The following is a 14,563-nucleotide window of genomic DNA, read 5'->3' on the forward strand; positions in this document are numbered from 1 at the left end:
ACGTCGGCCATCGGAGGAGGCGTATTCGACGCAGGACGCCAAAAGATTTTCCGAAGCAGCACAGCTGTGGTGATTACTGTCATAGATGTGGAATATGTCGTCGGACCATCCCATCGAAAGAACGTTACCAGCTAAGAGAGTAACTTGTTCACCTCCTTCATAATTGACGGCAACCTCATTAATGTGGCCAGAGAGGTGAAAACCCTCGGCTTCTATCTCGACTCAACCCTCTCCTACACCAAACAAGTTAACACAATGGCTTCCACTACCGGTTACACTTGTAAACTCATCAGAACCGGTAAACCCTTCCTCTCAAACAGTTGTATCATCTTGGCCAGAGCCCTCATTCGGTCCAGGCTTGACTATTGCAACGCTCTCTATATTTGCTCAAATAAAGCACTCGTCGGGGAAAATCCAAACACTCCAAAACACCCATAGAGCGGACAGGAGAGATCCTCTGAGATTAGGCGGCAAAATAATTGGCTCCCTTCAAACGACAAAATCAAACTGAAAATCGCATCACCCACCCACAAATCCCTTAACAACGCTTCCCCCAGCTATCTCGCTGAGAGATTCCATAGAAGGACCTCCACCAGACCTTCCAGACTAGCCCATAGTAACTCCCTTGTTGTCCCCAGATTCAAACTCTCTAAGGTAGGTGGTAACAGCTTCCCTACTAAAGCAGCCCAGCTTTGGAACTCTATGCTTCCTGAAATCCGAGAAGAACAGGAATATCAGAACTTGAGATCTAAATGCATCATCTGTCTCAAATCTTCCGATATCTAAACCTAACAGCGGTCGTCCATCAACTGTAAAATACCTCATGTGTACAGTCACGAAATGTATAACTTTAATGTCCACTGTTATCCTGTGACTATTCTGTGCTTGTATGTACCTGTACTGTTAATTTATCTATTTGTTCAACTAAGTTGAGAACCTACTTGTAAGCTTTGCTCCCTGATACCCTTGAGTCTGGAGCGCGCTACAAATGAATAAACAAACTGGGGTCCTAAATTGTTCCTGATAGTCTTTGAACCACAATTGCATGTCTGAATTCAGATTTATTTCTCCTTGTCCCTTCCCTTTTGTTTGGGAGAGCTTGTCGCTGGCCCAAGTTGGATCAAGATGGAGTCCTGTTTGGCTACTGGGTTCCGAGTCGTCGATTGTGTCCTCCTTCCTCTTGATTTGGACATGAGGGCTGTCAGGTGTCTCCCATATGTCGCAGGGCCGCTTGTGTGCCTTTTGCCTTGCTCCTGTGAGTAGTTATGTTCCCTCTTGGGAGTGGGGGAGGCTTCCTCTAGTTATCTGGCTGCTTCTGCTGCCCTTCCTTGGATAGGAATTGTGGGCGTTGGGTGCCTTGCCCGGACGCATGAGGAATCACATTCCTCTCCTGAATTAACATTTCAAGAATTTTTCTCCAATGCCCCTAAGGAATTCGTAGTACTCTCCTTTGTGTACTTCACAGAAGAGTTGTATAACACAAAATACGTACTTCCCACAATTCTACATTGTACAAAATATACATTGAAATACATCAGTTTTGTGTCAACTGTGTTGTGATTCAGTCTTCCCTGGACCCTGTCTGGAATGCATGGAATGTTGGAGTGATTCATGTAGAATGCCGGCTGAGAGAATGTTGTTGTATGAGTGTGTTCTATGTGAGGCAGTTGGAGAATGAGACCCCTGAGAAGGGATGCAGGTGAATGGTGTCCCTATATGTACCTGACTTGATGAAGTTAATGTAATGCACTTGGAACTAAGTAAAAAAGTTACTTGTACACATCAAGATGTCAGTCATCATTGGCCAGGAACCCATCTTTACAATGGCAACCAGGATGCTGGCTGTGCTTGCGGGGGGGGGGGGGAACAGCACAAAGAAGGGGACATCCACACCCCCCCTACCAAACAGAAGGTCCTCTCTCAGGTAGGGGCGGCACTGTTTGCCAATAGGCGCTGAGAAGTCCAGCGCTGGATGTAGAAGAGCAGCGCCAGGGCCAGGGGCCAGCGAGTTCGCCAGCAGGCAGACAAAAGTAATTGGGTCCAAAGCAGCTGTGAGGACCTTGAAGCAATTGGTGGGGCTAGCGCCCAGAGCAGAGCATTGGATGGGCTTAAATCCTGTTGCTTTACATTGGAGGAGTCTAGGGCTTAAGGCTCTTGAATGCTTCTAAGGACTTTCTTCTAGGAGCCATAACAGAGCATGGAAGAGGCTTGAAATCCAGGGTTTTGGAAATTAAGTGGCTAAGGGCCCAGGGCAGAGTATCGGAGGGGCTCAGAGCTAAATGCAGCATTTTGGAGGGGCCTGGGCCCTTGTGATGGTATATGCTCAAGGGGCAGCCAGAGCCGTGCTACAGAAGGCAACGAATAGGCTGCGGTGAAAGAAAGACGGTCTGTTTGTCTATTAAGAAGACTTAACCTGTTGTTGATACAGCTGGTGCCAGAGAGGCTGTAGGGTCTTCTGAGCTGTCTGAGGTGGTCCTGAGGTGCGGAGAGCGTCCCATACTTACAGAGGGGGCTCTGTTGTGGGATGAAGCAACTGTTGCTGTGCGAGTGGAAGTCGCGTGGCTCAGTGACTCTCAAAAAAGACAGCGGAGAGCTGTCAGTTGCTAGGCATCGTGTGGGGGAGCCTGAAGCAGTTGGAGGTCAAGGGGTGGAGGTGAGCCAAGTGGATGCTGGCATTGTGAATGCTGGCGCTTCCAAGCAGTGGTTGACGGTTGCGCACAGGGAGCTCTTTACTGCACTGTGTCCAGCAGGATAATGATGATGTAACTGGAGCTGTGAGGGGAGTTGTTGATTCAGTAGAACCTGATGAGTGTTCGGATGAATGGCAGAGCTCATCATTTGGTGTAGTGAAGCGTTTTTTTTCCATGGAACTGTGTTGAAAAGAAAAGAACCCCACAATGTTTTTCAATGTTGCAACGTTACGTCCGCTTGTTCAGAGGTCCTTTCCTCATTGTAATAAGTTGCGGTCATGGTGGTGTGGAAAGTGATCGCCGCCTTCCACTAAGGGGCCAAATGATGAAAGGGGCTGTGTCCCTTGTGGTGATGTACTGGGGAGGGTTCTGCCCTGTAGGCACGTGAGTAATGGAGGTTGGCGGCATTGCCAAGTGCCGCGTAGCAACACAGAAGATGAAGTGGACCGCTCCTTCACGGCCGGCAAGAGATTTGAGGAGCTATCCATGGACAGGGTTTGGGGGTTGGCTCCCCAGAGGTACTATGCTGTGAGAGGCTGTCAGGAAGAGCTGCGTTTAACTGGAGATTGGGTGCCATGGAAGTTATGACAGTTGTTTTCTGTTGTTTTCGCAATATTAACTGCAGTAATTGCGTATTATTTGTTTCTGCAAGGCATTTGTTAATTTGTTGGTTAGCAACATATAGAATAGAGTTGTGATGTTAGGCTGTGAAGTGTTTACACTGTGAAGAACATTATCGGAGTGTCTGGTTGAAAGTGAATGGTCAAGCCATTGTTGTGGCCTCTGTTAGAAAATGCATTGTAGTGAAGTAGATACCATGTTAGCTTTAAATGTTTAACCGGTTTTTTCTTCCACAGCTGGACTTTAAGAATTAATAGTTAGTCTGGATTGGTTAGGTTGAGCAGCAGTAAATTGAGATATGGAATTTGTGAAATTTACCACAGTAACTTTTGCTTTCATAGGTGGCACTTTGATGATGATGATGGAGAATTGAGTAGTTTAATGTAAAATTTGCAGTTGGTAGAAATGCAGAGTTTAATGCATTTGTTATGATATGTAGGAAATGTTAGTGAAGATAAATGTCTTGCTCATGTCTAGATGTATGATGCAGTGAGTGTGTTATGTGGGGCTCCCTAAATTTGAGTGTTGTGTGGAATGTGGTCCTTTAACACAGGCATATGGTGGGGAGGTGACACTGAGCACTTGTGGTGACTTTATTGTTGTGGTGTTGGCTACCCGGGTATTGGGAATACCAAGCCTTGTGGAACAAGGTGGAGTGTGTGCAGCCAGCGTGTTGTGCGTGAATGGAGTGGGTTTTGAGGGAGCCGTGTGTATGCTCATGGTGTTGTGCGCTGGGAGTTGAGCAGGGGTGTAGAGGGGCTGGTAGCCTGATGTTGTTGAAGAGTAAGGCGTAGTATTTTTCTATGTGGTTGGTTTCCCTCCTTAACTCTGTAGAAAAAGCGAGAGGCATTGTATGGAGCAGAATTTGTCCCACTTGTTGAGGACGGTCGCAGTGTTTTGTTAGGGTGTGTTGAGTGTTCAAGTATATGAGTGAGAGACGTATGTGCATTTGGAATGGTGTGTGGTTTACAAACTGCTAGCTGAACTACACCAGCAAAACTTCAGTTTTAGTTAGCGCGGTGCTCGCAATTGACACCACACTATGCGTTTCGGGGCCGTTTGCCCCTTCAGGTGAAACTGCTACAGTTAATCGTGGCCTGTCAAAAAAAAAAAAATACCCATCAATGGGATGTTCTGTCTAGTCAATGTAAATCCTACACATGCATTATATCATTTCACCAACTTGTGTGGTCTCTTAGTCACAACCTCCTACTTTGATATTTTCTAAATCATCACACATTGTCAAGTCTGTAAGAAAATATAAAATATCTTTCAATATTAAATGCCACTTATACTCTGATGTGCATTAGCAAAAATGCTAAATGTTTGACAGAAAAAAAATACCTACTTGTATGATACAAGATGTTGTGAACAAAAGTGTGCTGTCCCAGTCCTCGTGTCTCGGTCATAAACTTCTGCCCTCCATTCTTAAACAAATAGCGAATGCGTGTCTAAGTGCATTTCTTTCCCACAATGGTGCGTGTCACAATGACTGCTTCTGGTATAAAAAGTCTCTGCTCCCCGGTCCCTGTATCATGATGGCTAGTGATCCGGTATGAAGTGGAAAATTGGAGTGTAAAACAACATAACTGATATACCTTAACACGACGGAGAGCGAATTTCTGTTCACAACATCCACTATCATACAAGTAGGTATTTTTCCATCAAACAATTTGCGTTTTTTTGCCTTTTTGCTAATGCACAGCAGAAGTAATAAGTGGCATTAACTATTGAAAGAGATGTTATATCTCTTACAGACTTGACAACGTGTGATGATTTAGAAAATATCAAAGTAGGCGGCTGTGACTAAGGGACCACAGAGGTTTGTCAAATGATATAATGCATATGTAGTATTTACATTGATTAGACGGAACATCCCATTGATGGGTTCTTTATTTTTTTTGACAGCCCACGATTAACTGTAGCAGTTTCACCTGAAGAAGGGGCACCAGGCCCCGAAACGCATGGTGTCAAGTGGAAGCACTGCGCTAAATAACAGAGGTTTTGCTGGTGTGGTTCAGCTAGCAGTTGACATAAAACTGTGATTTATTTCAATGCATATTTTGTACAAAGTGTAATTGTGGGAAGTAAGTATTTTGTTTTATTAATGAAACTCTTCCTTGGCGTACACAAAGGAGAGTACTACGAATCTCTTAGGGGCATTGGTGAAAAATGTATTTGTTTTCTTGAAATGTTAATTCAGGAGAGGAATGTGAATCCTCATGCTAATAGATATGTTAAGTACTTTGAATTGATCAATCTTACTGAAGTGAATCAATAAATATGTATACATTTTTTTAATAGAAAAGGAAGAGGTCATTGTAGTACCTCGAGAGGAGTGACCGGGTGTTTCATCAGTGGCACTCATGAATTGAGTTGAAATGTATATAGCTCCCTTTATAGCAAGGGTGGGCCTGGAGCACCCAAACACACTTTAAACGAGTTGATTTACATTTCTTTACTTTTTTGAAAACAATATTATATAGAGTTGTGCACCCTGATCCTCATATAGATTGCCTTGCCCGGACTCCCACTCTCCTAGCCTTCTCTCGCCGCTTGCCTGGTGGATGGGGGCTCCCCCCCTCCCCGCTTGTTTGCTCTCTTCATCTTTTTGTTGCTGGCATGTGGTCTGGGCTGCCTTTTGTTTTCCCTTGAGGCGCTGCAGGGGTTTTATCCTGCTTTCTGTGTGTGCGCGGAGCGCCTGGTGTTCTCCTGTATATCCTCCTTTTAGTCCGGGTGCCTTCTGTTGGAGAGTGCCTGTCCCACCTTGGCGGTTATCTGTGGTGTTGGGTTGTCACTTGGATCCAAGCTTCCAGCCTGTTATAGGGTTCTCCTGTAATTCCTTGTGGGAGGCCGAAGTTCTTTCGTATTATCCTACTTTACTGTAGCCTTGCCCCGATTGTTCACCGCTTCCGTGTGATCTGCTTCGTAGTGGCCCCCCATCGGAGTTCTGCATGTGGGGTGCGCTCTAGAGCCCCCTGTTGAGATTGTGTGATGCCCAACGTTCTTGCGGGTTTGCCATTCTGTTATCAGTGTCTGCTTTGCTTTTCCCTCCGTGGGGGGCCCCTGCTGCTGAGTGATTCTATTTATTTAGCTCTGTCTGGGCAGGGAGGAGACCAACCGTAGGGGTCGCGTGGAGCGCTTTGTGTACTGCTGGCGTTTCTCTGGTGGGATTCGGAGGAGGGAGCTGTACCTTTCATGTGCTGAGAGATGCAGCCTCCGTCGCTGTGTCTTGCCCTTCCGGATTCGGCTGGCTGCGTGTACTGCTCCCGATCCTCGTGGGCGTTGCTGACCCCAGCCTTCTCCGGTCCGCAGCCCCGCGGTTAATCTCCTCGCTGTGCCCCTCCTGCTGCGTCCTCTTTCCCGGGCTGATCCGCGTATGTGTTTGCTTGGACCTGGGTGCCGTATTCGGTCCTTGTCGCTGCTTCGCCACTCCTGTCCCCTTCTCAGAAAGTGAAGGCTATCTTCTCTGCAGCGCTGTACTCCTGTTATTGTGCCATTGTGCCGGAGCCTGGATCTGCTGATCTGTGGGTCCTTCCTCCACTCACTTCTCCAGCTTACTTGAGCTGTCTTGCGTTCCTTGGGCTAATTTCTCCCATCCGGAGCCGCCTCAATTTTCCCGGGTGCTATTCTCTTGTCTAGACGCCTTCCAGCGTGGGAGGATTTTCGGTATCTTGTGCTTTATTGTTGGTGCTACCGTTGCAGGCCTGGAGGGAGAGACGCTTACGCACATCTGCTTCCACCGGCTGCCATCTTGGATTCCTCTTTGGCTAAGTTTTTAAGTGTTTCATTCTTTCTCTGTATGTAGCATATTATATGTTCCTGTGCATTGATACACGTATAATGCCCTGGGGAGTTTAAATGAACGTGGAGTACTGTTTTAAGCCTTAGTAATTTTTCACATATTTATTTCCTGTTGGTAAATATGTGGTTTTCTGTTACGCTCACCTGGCTCCCACAGGGGCGTCTATCGGACCCGGACAGCTGCGACCTCCTCCAACGTGAAGCGTAGTGCAGAGATGACAGACTGGACTGGACCGCCTAATCTCGTCTGCTTGACCCGTAGAAATATTCTCCTGCAAGTGGAGAAAGGGATTCAGCCACCCGTGGATTTTAGTAATGGCACCCCACTGTTCTCCCCACTAATCACCACCGATATTCACTTTCTGTAAACTCACCTTATGTTTGTAAATGATGAGCTCTCCATCCTGCGTGGAATGCAGGGGCGCGTAGATACCAGTTACTTCACTGGTTTGAGGGCGTTGGAAGAGTTCCGGATGAATATTGACTCTGAGGTTCCAGGCGAGAACCCGTAATTATAAAGTTCAAAGAGTTCAATATGTCCGATGTTCACTCTTGTACATTCCTTTCTTGTGTTGCAGCTGGGTCCAAGGGAAGATTGTCTTGTGGCAGCTGATGGTGTTGAGGTAAGAGGCTGTATTACCCAACACTGTCCGCCAAAAGATGCGCGTGTTTAAATTGCTGGTTTCTCTCTCCTTACAGGTGCGGCGTAAGAAGTTGCGGTTTGTTACAGAATAATGCCTCCGGTTGTTAATCAGGTAAGTCTATGGTGGAGAGGTTGTATTTGTTGGCTCTCTCGGCTCACCTTATGTTTCTTTTGTCCCCTAGATGGTGGAATTCGGCGGAGAAAATGATAGTCTGCGCCGGATCGAAAAATGCTATGAGGACTGGTGAGTATGGCGCGGCGCTGCAGCTTGCGATGCGTGTAGAATAATGTCCTTTTCAAATTCAAACATGTGATGGATCCGGAATTCAGGTAAGGATTGAAATAATATCTGTTTTCTAACCTTTCCTTCTTCTTTCTTCTATTGCTAGGAGCTCTGGATTCGAGACGGGCGTGGCTGAAGACTGGATGCTGACTGCAGGCACGGTGAGCGTTACGCTGCTGGATGCAGAATAACAAGAAGCATGTGCTGCTGTTCGGGCGTGGTTTAAATAGCCTCCAAAGTAGTTCCAGGTAAGAAGTCCCTAGAACCACACCCGAGTAAAAAATAGTCCCTGTAGAAAAATAGTCCCATCCAGGCCTCACGTTGGCTTGGATTCATTTGCAGCATGGTCTGCATGAGGTAAGTAAAGTCTATGAGCCTGGCGCCTATGGCGCCAGGACTGATTTCTATTATGAGCCTGGCGCCTAAGGCGCCAGGACTGAACCCAGACAGCCCCCAGCCGGGGCTGCTGGGGTTTTATTAAATACCTGGATGCCTGCTCCCGGGGCTGATGGGCTTGATCCGGATGCCCGGTGGTAGGCATCATAACATTTTCTTCTTTTCCATGCTCTGTGTGTTAGTTGCTGGCCACTAGGTTTAGGACTTCCACATATTCTACGGTTGGGCTGCGTCTATAGGAGTCTGCACTGTATGTTCTGCACTGAATTTTGCAGCCCATCTGGGACTTGCCCGTTTGCTCGGTAGTATGGTTCCCTGTTTCTCCCAGCCACCTGTCATTTTATGTTGGGTATTTGCCTCTATTAGAGAGCTTGCATAGAGACATTAGGGGTTAGGAGTGTCCTTATATAGGCATTGCTGTTTTTGTATTATGCTGTTATCTTTTTAATATTGTTAATTAATACCCAAGGTACTTATTATATGACCTTATAGTATTATATGTGTGAATTAAATAGTTATGATACAAAGCTCTATGTTGCTTAATGCTTTGACTTGACCAAATCCTTTAACAAAATAATGAACTTTCTTTTGTCAGGACAGTCGCTCAGAGCATGAACGCCAGTATCTTCAGTGTCAAGCTACCGGAATGGAAAATACAGAATTAATTAAGTCTCCAAGGTAAATGTTTTATTTTAAAAACCAGATTTATGTTGAATGGTATTTCACTTCGAGCCCGGTGAGCTTTATCTGTTAATAGCTGAAGGAATAGCTCTTCATCATAGGACATTCATTGACATTCATAAAGACTGAATATCTCTAATTTCCTTCTCTACCTGTGCCAATCGACCAGCCAATAAACCTAACAAAATCGCCCCGCCCGTCCACACCAGTAATAAACTGAATATTACTACTGACAAGTTGATGCCCATCTTGCTCCCGACCTTAAACTCCTCTAAATCGCAAGACCCAGCAGAACACTAGTCTATCTTTATAACAAAACCATGACCCAAGCTCTTGACTCCATTGCCCCTCTTAAACTAAGAAATAGTAAACCAAAAGCACATCTTAACACGTGGTTCGCACCTCAGCTGACAGCCCTAAGGCTAGGCAAATGGAAGCCAATTGGAAAAACCTTCCATCAAAAGAAAACAAAGACACAGTGAATGAAATATCCTCAAAATACAAAGCCGAGATATTTCGAACTAAACAAGAAACTTGTAACGAAAGGATTCATAAGGCCAGCTCCAGTAAAAAGGAACTAGAATCACCTATTCGAAGGGATTGTGTCCTCCGACGTATTCCTTATCTTTGATTTAATCCATTCCAGCTGGCTGGCTTTGGAAATTTTTTCCAGTAGAGGGCGCTGCGTGTCGATGTCCCTCGAGTCAGTGTCCCTCAACAGCCTCCGTATCGGCGCTGATGTCATGAGTACAAATAGACTCGCGCAGCGTCCGTTGCTCAGTTCCGTTTTTCCGCACTTCGTGAGCCTCGGAAACCTACCGCTCGGTATCTTTCTTCATAAAAATCTTCTTATTCTTCGAAAACACTAAACTTACACGATGACATCTTCTTCCGAACCATCGACTCCACGGTCCGGTTTTAAAAAATGTTGCGACTGTGGGAAGAAAATGTCTTTAAAAGATCCTCACAGGATCGGTTTGTGGTGCCTGGGATCGGAGCACCATTGTTCGGAGTGTGAGGACTGTATGTCCATGAAGGCGAAAGAGAAAGAGGTAAGGCTTTTAAAACTTCTACCCCTTCAAAAGTGTCTTCGGCTGAGTCGAGGCATTAGTCTCCTGGTTGTCAAAAGAAACATTCTCGATCGAGATCTCGAAGCGGCTCCCATCATTCTCTGAGATCGAGACATTCTAAGAAGAGGCACCATAGATCTCCCGCTTCTTCCTCTAGTTCCCCGGAAAGGGTCACCTGCCCCATGAAACACAGCTCTCTGGCTAATTGGGAGGAATTCCGTAAAAAAATGCTTGGCGTTTTCGAGAAAGCGGCCTCGACCCTCTGGGAGACGTCTAAAGGTAATCCTGGGTGAAAGACCTGAAAAATCAAAACGCCACAAGTCGTTGAACCCGGCAAATAAAAATACTCAAACGTCACAAACCCTCGAGTAAGGGCAATAAGACTGCATCATTGACGCAGTCCTCGAAGATTCCTTCGACACACAAATCTGCGTCATCGACGCCATTGTCGAAGGGACCTTCAACGCATAAATCTGCCTCATCGACGCCGTCATCGACTCCGATGAAGGATAAGTCTAGGACTGCCTCTACATCACAGGCACCCGAGGTGTCGAAAGCCCCGACCATGACGTCGAGATTGCCATCGACCAGCTCGATGATGCCGAGTAGGATTCCGATCTTCTCGAGTTCGAGGCCTTTGCCGACGTTTTCGACGCCTTTTACAGGATTGTCGAAGCCTACAACGTCCACGTCGACAACCACAATGTTTTCTCAGGCAGTAACAACAAATTTGGCTCCTTCTCTAAAAATGGGTTTTACCCCATATCCTAGGTCTGATTACTTTAGAGCCTTGTACTCCATATATGAAGAAGGGAAGGACTCTGACAATGAGAGACCTTTTGGTCTACAAAGGACTACAGTATCCATTCCAAAGTAATTAATCTCTGAAGAGAATAGGTTAAAAGACTTACAGGAGTCTCTACATGAGTCAAGTGGTATATATACATCTCCAGAAGTAGTTTGCTAGACCAGAACCTGGAGAACATGCTGAGATACCTTATAGGGCTCTAATGGCTAGAATAATTGAATTTATGGGGTGGACTACACCTGCACCTTATTTTCTGCAAGATGACCTTACTGATATAGTGGATAAAGTACCCCAAGAGGATCCTGTTGTTCCTTTTCATGCTGCTCTGCAAAGGAAAATATCTGCAAATTGGGAGACTCTTGAAGTTATCCTTGCAGTAAATCAGAAACTCTCTACTAAATACAGAGTATCAGCTTCAGATCCAGAATATCGAAGTAAACATCCAACTCCAGAAAGTTTAGTTGTGCAGGCAGCTACTTCATCAAACAGTATGTCGGAAAACCACACTATTCCACAAGACAGAGATGATAAAAGTTTTGACGCCAATGTCAAAAAAGGTCTTCAGCATGTAGTATGGCACTTACATCGATCAATGCCACTTGCACGCTAGAAAGATTCAGCCACACACTTTGTGAGTGTGCTTCATCTGCAGCTGACTGTCTCCCAGAAGGGGAAGAACGGGAAGCATTCTTAACATCAGGGATGGTAAGGATGCAACGTGAGAGTCCCTTCAAACAGGCATGGACTCTGCTGACAGCATCAGCAGGGCCATGGCGGCGAGTACCACAATCCACAGATTTGCGTGGTTGCGGAAGTCTGGGTTTGCTCCAGATGTGCATGCCAGACTTCTGAATATGCCTTTGGACGGCACTTCTCTATTTGGAAAGAAGGCTGATGACAGCCTGGAAAAATTGCAAACATCCAAAGCAGCAGCGAAATCCCTTGGGGCTGCAATCAGGTAAACTCCAAATCGCCCCACAGGTACATCCTGGAGGGGTAAGTCCTTTCGCTTTTACTCTGCATTCGGAAAAGGCAGAGGACAGCCAGCTCAAAGGGGCCAGAGACGATTCACCCGTGGTGGATGGGGAAAAGGTACGAAATCCGCAACAGCAGGTGCTACTTTACCCTCAGCATCTGCGTCAGCCGCTTCTAAACCCCTCTGAGGTCTCCCCTCACAAGACACCAGTAGGGGGCAGGTTAACTCAACATCTGGCAGAATGGCAGGCTATTACGTCAGATGCTTGGGCATTGGAGACAGTTGCCCAAGGTTACTGCCTGCCTGCCTTTCCTACACACTCCTCAGTCATCCACCAGGGAACAACTCTTTGAAGTTTCCAGACCCGCTCCTTATGCAGGAGATTATAGACCTGCTAGAGAAAGGTGCCATAGAACTGGTACCTGTAGCGGAGAGGAACAAGGGTTGGTATTCCCCCTACGTTCTAGTACCAAAGGAGGACAGAGGATTCAGACCCATCTTGGACTTGCGAGAATTTAACAAATTCCTCAGGAAAGACAAGTTCAAGATGGTAACCCTTTCTCGGATCCTTCAGGCCCTCCAGCTTCAGGACTGGTTGGTATCTATAGACCTTCAGGATGCTTATTTCCATGTGCCAATTCATCTCAAACACAGGCAATACCTGAGGTTCGCAAATGGGAACTCTTATCAATTTCAAGTTCTGCCATTTGGGCTGACCTTCGCCCAGAGGGTCTTTACCAAGCTAATGGCGTTTGTGACTGCAAGTCTAAAGAGGGAAGGGATTTACATCTACCCCTACCTGGACGACTGGTTGATCAGAGCAGTATCCCCGGAACAAGCTCAGATCCATCTACATTATGTTTTCCACTTCCTTCACAAGCTGGGCTTCTCCCTCAATTTAAAGAAGTCATAGATGATACCATCACAGAGACTCCAGTTCATTAGAGCAGTCCTGGGCACATCCCTGGGAAAAGCCTCGCCACCAGAGGTGAGGGCTCAAGATATTCTACAGATGGTCACCAGGTTTCAAAATGCCCAACGTCTACCAGCCTTCAACTTTGAGTTTGCTCTGCTTCCTGGCATCCTGCATCTTCCTAGTGCCAGAGGCTCGCCTGAGAATGAGATCCCTCCAGTGGGCACTAAGGACCCAGCGGTCACAATTCTCAGGGAGAATGTCAGATCTCCTACTAATTCCGGACAGAGTAACTCGAGACCTTCATTGGTGGGCCTGTAGGGAGAACATCTTAAAAGGAGAACAGTTTCGGCAACCATGGCCGGAGATAACAGTAGTCGCGGATGCTTCACTCAGAGGGTGGGGAGCCCATGCCAACGACTTGACCATCAGCGGTCGTTGGTCTCCATCGGAGTCCAGACTACACATCAACCTATTGGAGCTGAGAGCGATCAGACTAGCGCTGAAAGTTTTCCTGCCATCAGTACAGGGAAAAAATGTCCTGATAATGACGGACAACACAGTGGCCATGCACTACTACAACAAAAAAGGAGGCGTAGGGTCACTTCCATTGTGCTGAGAGGCAATGCAGCTCTGGTTTTGGGCAATTCAAGAAAGAATCTCTCTATCGGCAGTTCACCTAGCCGGAGAGAAGAACTTGACGGCAGACGCTCTGAGCAGGCAGAGCAGTCTCCCATGAGTGGGAACTAGCTACGGAAGTCCTTTAAGAGATCTTTGCCCTTTGGGGAACCCTTCAAGTGGATCTGTTCGCCACCAGTATCAACAGGAAGTGTGATCAGTATTGCTGAAGGGAATTTCCCCCGAGAGGAGCTCTAGGGGACACGTTCATAGTGGACTGGGAATATCCACTTCTGTACGCGTTTCCTCCAGTCCCCGTTATTCCTCAAATGATCAGGAGGTTGAGAAGATTCCAGAACCCATGATCCTAATTTCCCCGGATTGTGCCAGGAGAACGTGGTACCCGAATCTTCTGTCCATCTGCCCACCGATTCGTCTTCCGCAAAGAGAGGATCTTCTTTCGCAGAAGGGAGGTCAGGTTCTCGATCTGGATATCGGAACCCTCAACTTTCACGCCTGGTTTCTGAAAGGTTGAGCTACAAGGATTGGGATCTCCCGGATGACATCATGGAGGTGTTGCTTTCAGCTAGAAGGCCAGCAACAAAGACTTTATACCGCTGCTGTTGGAATACATTTCGCAGCTGGTGTAGAGAAAAGAATATTGAACCCTTTTCATGTAATACACTGATGGTGTTCTCTTTCTTGCTTTACTTAGCAAATTCGGGTCTCCAAGTTGGTACGATCAAGAGCTTCCTCGCAGCGCTGTCAATCTTTAAGTGTACTGCTGAGGAGCCTTCATATTTTAAACTACCCTTAGTAATTCAATTTCTGAAAGGATTAATGTTTATCCCCCAAAACCTTTTCAAGTTCCATTTTGGGACCTAAACCTAGTCTTAAAGTTTCTGATGGGTACACTCCATTTGAACCACTTCATTCCTGTTCATTAAGGTTTCTCCCTCTTAAAACAGTTTTTCTAGTGGCTCTAACTTCTGCCAGAAGAGTGAGCGAAGCACAAGCTCCATCTTGCAAACCTCCTCATACAATCTTCCAAGATAAGTTT

At 46.4% G+C, this 14,563-nt stretch overlaps 1 protein-coding gene across 1 annotated transcript in view; it reads left to right on the forward strand.

Annotated features, from left to right (window-relative positions):
• The window catches only part of POLR3E (RNA polymerase III subunit E), a 1,464,556-nt gene that overhangs the window by 575,714 nt on the left and 874,279 nt on the right, over positions 1–14,563 (forward strand). The window contains exon 10 of the mRNA XM_069645613.1: positions 9,033–9,115. Coding sequence (XP_069501714.1) covers positions 9,033–9,115 — 83 coding nt within the window. The remainder of the gene's footprint in view (positions 1–9,032; positions 9,116–14,563) is intronic.

This window comes from Ambystoma mexicanum, chromosome 2p (genome assembly GCF_040938575.1).
Source record: "Ambystoma mexicanum isolate Mex_15411 chromosome 2p, UKY_AmexF1_1, whole genome shotgun sequence".
Taxonomy (NCBI): domain Eukaryota; kingdom Metazoa; phylum Chordata; class Amphibia; order Caudata; family Ambystomatidae; genus Ambystoma; species Ambystoma mexicanum.